The sequence below is a fragment of the Trifolium pratense genome, linkage group LG4, assembly GCF_020283565.1.
Source record: "Trifolium pratense cultivar HEN17-A07 linkage group LG4, ARS_RC_1.1, whole genome shotgun sequence".
NCBI lineage: Eukaryota > Viridiplantae > Streptophyta > Magnoliopsida > Fabales > Fabaceae > Trifolium > Trifolium pratense.
Genome location: NC_060062.1, coordinates 11,514,426 through 11,521,258, shown reverse-complemented (window position 1 = coordinate 11,521,258; position 6,833 = coordinate 11,514,426). Strand labels below are relative to the sequence as shown.

General features: G+C 34.7%; 1 protein-coding gene across 1 annotated transcript; it reads right to left on the bottom strand.

The window, feature by feature from the left end:
• Window positions 1-245: 245 nt before the first annotated feature.
• On the bottom strand, window positions 246-6,475 carry LOC123920995 (leucine-rich repeat receptor-like protein kinase TDR). The gene is made up of 2 exons (XM_045973368.1): window positions 1,966-6,475; window positions 246-839 (listed from the first exon to the last, which is right to left on the bottom strand). Exons 1-2 carry the CDS (start codon window positions 4,646-4,648, stop codon window positions 406-408), a joined length of 3,117 nt encoding a protein of 1,038 aa, XP_045829324.1. The 5' UTR covers window positions 4,649-6,475; the 3' UTR covers window positions 246-405.
• Between the last annotated feature and the right edge of the window lie 358 nt (window positions 6,476-6,833).

The following is a 6,833-nucleotide window of genomic DNA, read 5'->3' as shown; positions in this document are numbered from 1 at the left end:
CATGTTGGACGACATGTTTCATTTGTCACACGAACAATTGTCATATCTCTCTTTAGCGTTGTTAGCAATACTATAGAGATGCCTTTTATCAGGACTTTTTTCTCTCTCTCTCTCTCTCTCTCTCTCATATAGCAAAAAAAGAAAATTTACTATTTGGTTATCCTTTCATACTTTTTATGTTCACAATTTTGCCACACACTTCTTAATATATATATATATAATATAAACATAGACAAACAAGAGTCTTAACAAACTAGGAAAAATAACACATGAAATTCTGTTGAAAGTAGAAATAGAAAATCACTTTCTCTCCTATACCAATCCCCCACAATAAGAAAAAAAATATTAAAAAAAAATGAAAAAAAAAACCCATTTAAATCTTATAAACATATTATTAAACTAGCTTTAATTGATAATTGGTTTTTGAGCCAAAGGAATATCACCACCACCATCTTCACCAACATCAACATTGTCATTAGCACATCGACCTAAAACAACACTATCAAACAATTTTCTCTTAGGTTTAGCCTCTTGAAGCATCAACACAACATCTCTCATTGAAGGTCTATCAGCTGGATTTCGACTTGTACATAGCAATGCAATTCTAAGTATTTGTATCATTTCTTCTCTTACTGTGCTACACCCTGCCGCTGCATTCTTGTCCAATATACCTTCAATTCCATCTTTGGTCTTTATTTTGGACCTAACCCAATCCACAATACTGTTTCCATCACCAAATTCTTGATCCACTGATCGTTTTCCACTTAAAATTTCCATTAACACCACTCCATAGCTGTAAATGTCACTCTTTTCATCAACTTGGAGTGTATAAGCATATTCTGCAAAATATCAATCAATAAACTTTATTATCAATATTGTTATTTGAAACAACTTGGTTTTAATTTTTTACATTTTTAGTTTTGTCCCAAAACTTTAATCTTCTTAAGAAACCAATACGCATTTAGTGATACTTTATCATTTGTATCCTTACTATTACTAACGGTAGGGTAAAAATGACTTTACTTATCATTTCTTAATCTTCGTGCAAAACTCAAAAAAATTAAAGTTTTGGGACGGATGGAGTATCTAAATTCTTCACTATTAAAACAAAACGTCCGGCTTTACAATTATAAGACCAAACCTAAGTGATTACTAGCATTAAAAGTCATTCCACTTAGTTTACTTTAATGAATTAACTAAAATGCAAGGTCAACATCCTCATGATTCAAAGTAGTTGTGATAATTGACAATATTCTTAGTGGGTCCCTTTAAATATTTGAAGATGATGGACAAAAAAAAGCAACTCATGAAAGTGAAAAATAAAAGGTCCATGCGCAATAGTACACCTACCCATACACCGAATTTTGTCACAAAATATTTGAAGATGATGTACACATAAATTGATTGTAAAAAAAGTACACAAAAATTGGATTGGATGACATATATGTTGTAGAATTTAAAAGAAAGTAAGCATAGCAATTTATACCACAACATATGGTAAAAGACAGTATAATGAAAATTTACATAGACATCCGATGAGAAACCACCATCATGTCATATAAGTAGTTTCAAAATAACCACATATAAATGATGTGATATGGCAGAAAAATAAAACATTATTAATTGTTTGTATAACATATTATTTTACTTTGTAATCTCCAAAATTTTAATGTCTTTGCAACTTACATAAATTGTGTCAAAATTACTGATGATATATGTCTACTAAACGGTTGCTAAAATTTCTCTATCATTGATCATGTGACTACATGCATATCTAAGCCATACACTTTCATTCCAAAATCAACCACATTTCACACTCACTTTATATATCATGAATCATCTATATACTCCTAAGATAGGATAAGATAATAGTGCACACAATGTAGATGAAATAACAATAAAGGAACATTTTTTGGTAAATAAATAAAAAAAAGAAAGAATAAAGAACAAGAATATGATGCTGACCTGGAGCAATGTAACCATAAGATCCAGCAATAACAGACATAGATTCATCAGTTTGAATCAACTTAGCAACACCAAAATCAGCAACTCTAGCTTCCATCTCACCGTCCAATAAAATATTACTAGGTTTAAGATCTCTATGGACAACCACAGGATCACAATCATGATGAAGATAACAAATTCCATGTGCCACACCCAATGCTATCTTATACCTAGTATACCAATCACAAATTACCATATTACCCCCTTTATTCTTTGCATGCAACAAATCATCAAGGTTACCATTGACCATATACTCATATAACAACATCGTACATTCCCTGTTACTGCAACATCCTAACAATCTCACTATGTTCCTGTGTCTCACATTTCCCAATACGTCAACTTCTGCTAACACTCCTCTCCTCCGTCGGATTATATTACTTTCCTTTTGTTTACACCAGAGTTTTTTAACGGCTATGATTTCGCCACCTGGCATTTCTGCTTTATAAACTGTTCCAGCGGACCCCATTCCTAATATCTTATCCGATCTTGACACACACTCGAGAACATCATCCGCCGTGAAGTTTAACCGTTGAAACGCCGTTAACTTCCACGGTCCGATTTCACAGTTAGTTTCGTTACCGTTAAATCGCCGGTTATAGTTTGCATGAAAGCAACGTGTACCGGCGACGAGAACGAAAAGACCGATTCCGAACGCCGCCGCGATTATCCAAACGATTGCGCCGGCGGTTTTCTTTGGCTGTTGACGGTGAGCTTCGAGTTCGTTTTCTCCGGTGGCGGCGGCGCAGGGTTTGGCTAAAAGATGACCGCAGAGGTTTTCGTTGCCGGAGTAGGAAGAAGGATGAAGGCTCTCGAAGACGCCGGAGGAAGGAATTGGACCGGTTAAGAAATTGAAACTGACGTTGAAATTCGTGAGAGTGGAACAGTTGTTGAACCTTGAAGGAATGATTCCGGTGAGTGAGTTTTGTGAGAGATCAACGTCGGTGATTGAAGGTAGAATTGCAATTTCCCAAGGTATGATTCCGGTGAGATTGTTTCTACTTAGATTTAACAGAATCAGTAATTCGCAATCACGGATATTCCAAGGAATGTTACCGTTGATGAAATTCCCTTGCAGTTCGATTGTGTAAATCTTTTTGCAACCAATGAAATTGGGAATTTGACCGGTGATTTTCGAAAATGAAGCTGAGAAAATCTGTAGATTACTTGAATTCCAAATGTTGCTTGGTAATTCGCTTTCGAAAGAGTTTCCGGAAATGTTTAAATATTGAAGGTTTCCAAATTCTTGAGGAATTTCACCGTTGAAATTGTTGTTGCTTAGGTCAAGGTAGGTTAAATTAGGAAGCATGGTAAGTGTTTGTGGAATTGACCCATTGAGATTGTTGTTTTGGATACGAACTCTGGTTAGTGAGGTGCAGTTGGTTAGAGATAATGGAAGATTATTGGTGAATTTGTTGTTGAAAAGATTGAACTTAACAAGATTGTTTCCTTTACAAATGTTCACAGGGATTGGACCTTGAAGTGAGTTTGTGGAAACATCGAGTCGTTGGAGTAACCCGTTGGAGCCGAGTTTTGGTGGTAGTGTGCCAGTGAGTGAGTTGTTGAAAATCTGGAAAATGTTGAGTTTTGGAAGCTCACCAATTCCTTGTGGAATTTCACCATTCAACTTGTTATCCATGAGCCTCAAATCTTCCAGTTTCTTCAGCATTGTTATTTCGGGTGGAATTGAGCCTGTGAGTTCATTTTCTGATAAATCAATAGCTTTTAGGGATTTCAAATTTCCTATGCTTGATGGGATTTTGCCACTTAAGGGATTCTTGAAAAGAAGCAATGTTTCAAGTATGGTTAAGTTTCCTAATTCAGGAATCAGTTGACCTGAAATGTTGGCTGATGAGATGTCTAAGTAAGTGAGATTAGACAACAATGTTAATTCAACCGGTATTGTCCCGGAAAATGTGTTGTATCCAATTTCCAAGTGTTGTAGCTCTGATAATAGGCCTAATTGAGGAGGTAGTGAACCTTCCAATGCATTACCAGATAATTGTAGGAATTTGAGTCTTTTAAAAGTGCCATAACTTGGTGGGATGCTCCCACTAAAGTAGCTTCCACCAAGGTTGAGCTGCTCTAGAAATGGAAGTTTGATTAGTTCTTCAGGAAGAGGACCTGTGAAGTTGTTGCTGTAAGCATTGAAGATTCTTAAGAATCTTAGCTTTGCAATTCCAGGTGGGAAAGTTGAGCTGAAGGAGTTATGGCTGATGTCTAGTGTTCTAAGTCCAATGAGTTGGAAAATTCCTGTTTGGAAAGTTCCATTGAAGTCATTTCCACTTATGTTCAAGTGGATTAAGGTGGTTAAGTAGCGGATTTGAGGTGGAATTGTGCCTGAAAGGTTGAGGTTAGAGAGGTTTAGGGAAGTGATTTGTGTTGTTTTTGGGTGACAAGTGATGCCTCTCCAAGAACACCAAATTGGGTCTTGGTGGTAATTAGAGTTTGAGAAAGTAGGGGGAAAATTAGAAGAGTTGATTTTCCAGTCATTGAGATGATTGAGAGGGTCAATGATGGAGGATTTTATTGAGAGGAGAGTGATGAGTTGAAAGGGTAGAGTAGTTGTGACAGAGGAAACTAGTGGCAATTGTGCTTGGCAAAGGAAGGAGAATGTGATGAGAAAGAAAAGTAAAGGTTTCATTGTTTTGGAATGGTGGGAATTGTGAATGAGAAGAAGGTGGTGTTCAATGAGGTAAATTTAAGGGTAAGAAGGTTTTGATGAGGAAGGTAATCACTTTTTTGGAGTGCTATGTGCAGAGAGAGTTTCATCATGATAATTTGCTTAGGTGGGTTTTTTTGTTGGTGAACATGAATGAGAGAGAGAGGGAGTTTGAGAGAGAATGAGAAAAACTCTAGTTTTTTTCACCTTCTATACTCATGGATGGCTCCATCCACCTACACATTCTCTTACTTTTTTCTTACATCAGTATTATACTTTTGTCTGATATATCTCTATTCATTTCATACTTTTAATTGTCTTGAAATTCTTTTTACCTTTTCTTTTTTTACACTACTTTTCATCATTCCCTTGTTTTTCCTTTATCTTTGGCTACAAATTGATTAAAATGTGTGTATAACAGTGACATTTAAATTTAATGTCTCTCACAGGATCCAAGAAAGCCATCTAAATTTCCCACCATTTCCCCTCAAACCACTATTTAAAAATCAACCCATTTTCTTTTCCTTTAATATACTATATATCCTTTAATTGATTCCTCTATTTTTTGCAAATATATAATGAGACTTCTATTTTTGTTCTTTATTTTTTTCTCCTTTTTCCTTTATGGTGATATTTTGGGGATTTGGCACTCTCTTTATTCTTTTATTTTATTCCTTGGCGCCAGCATGGAGATTCAGCCATTCAGGCAGGTATGAAACCTTGTCTTAAGCAAAAGTATGGACCACATATATTCTAAATTGATACTTAATACCAATATGTCTGCATAATCCCAATCAAGAAATGCAGTGTCCATACATGTATATTGTATACCAATAATACAAATCATTCAACTATAAATTTTAATGACAAGATTTTGGGACACATTTTGGGTGATCATTAGATCCTTATATATTTGGACGTATTGGAATTTGGATGCAATAGAAAAATACCCTTACCTAATTTTTTGAATTTTAATAAACAGATGAAAATCTTAAACAATGACAAGCAACAAGTTGGTCCTATAGCCCAATCTCTTTCGTGTACTTATAATTGGTTTTTACAAATTGGTGCAAAAGTAAAGCATTTCCCATTGGTAAAAAAAATACACCAGGGTCCAAAATAAATTTCACTGCCTTCTTTTTTTTATATGATTAATTGTCCTTATTTTATATGGTATAGAAATGCCACTTTATTCATACATACTCCCGTTAGTCTCAAATATAAGTAAAAATTATTTTTTAAAATTCATTGAATGATCTATATTTGGTCTAAAATATAGACCAAATACATAAATCATTCAATGAGCCTAGAAGGAAAATCTTTGCTTATATTTGAGATCGGAAGGAGTATATAGGATATACTTGTTGCATATTTGAATTTACAGCAGTAATTTTTGCAGAAATACAATTGACAGTCTCAATTGGTTTAGAGGACTCCAATGAAATTGAGTATCAGGCCAAGTGTCAGGGACTTTCTTTGTCGTTTTGAATCTGTCCAGGGACTGAATTGGGGTGTAGTGAGTGTCTGTATTCTTCTTCCCTTTCTGTATTTTTTCCGTGCAGGTTGGAGGTTATAGTTTTGATGGCTTGTTTTGGCTGCCAGCATTGTGCAGTAGGGTGTGGCATGAAGGCACTAAACTTGTGTCTCTGCCTCATATTCTGGTGCTTATCAAGCTGCTTAATGGAGAGTGTATGTTTTTTTGGCTTAGTCTAGTGCATGTTGCCCAACTTTCTAAATTTTTATTTACCGAAGAAAATACACTTTGAATTTCAACAAAATCGCGATAACACTTTGATTTTGTTAAACTCACCATCAATCAAAATATGTACTTAATTCATGTTTAGAATCATTATGAGTTTGACGAAATAAAAGTTGCACTGGAATTTTGTTGAAGCTTAAATGCATATTTATTTTTTATTTTGTCAAAATCATGATTATGCATTATGTTTATTTTATACACACTTCAATCCAAACATTTCATGTATATAATAAATAAAATAAAATTTACAGATGTGGACTCTAATGTCAAAAAACTCTATCCAAGTCAAAATTTAACTTTTCACTGCTATCATATTTTATCCACCGGAATGGTTATGGAATCCATGTAGTACAAACAATGTTCATTTTTTTGGGAATAGGATTTCCTGCAGTAAATGTTTCACGCTGT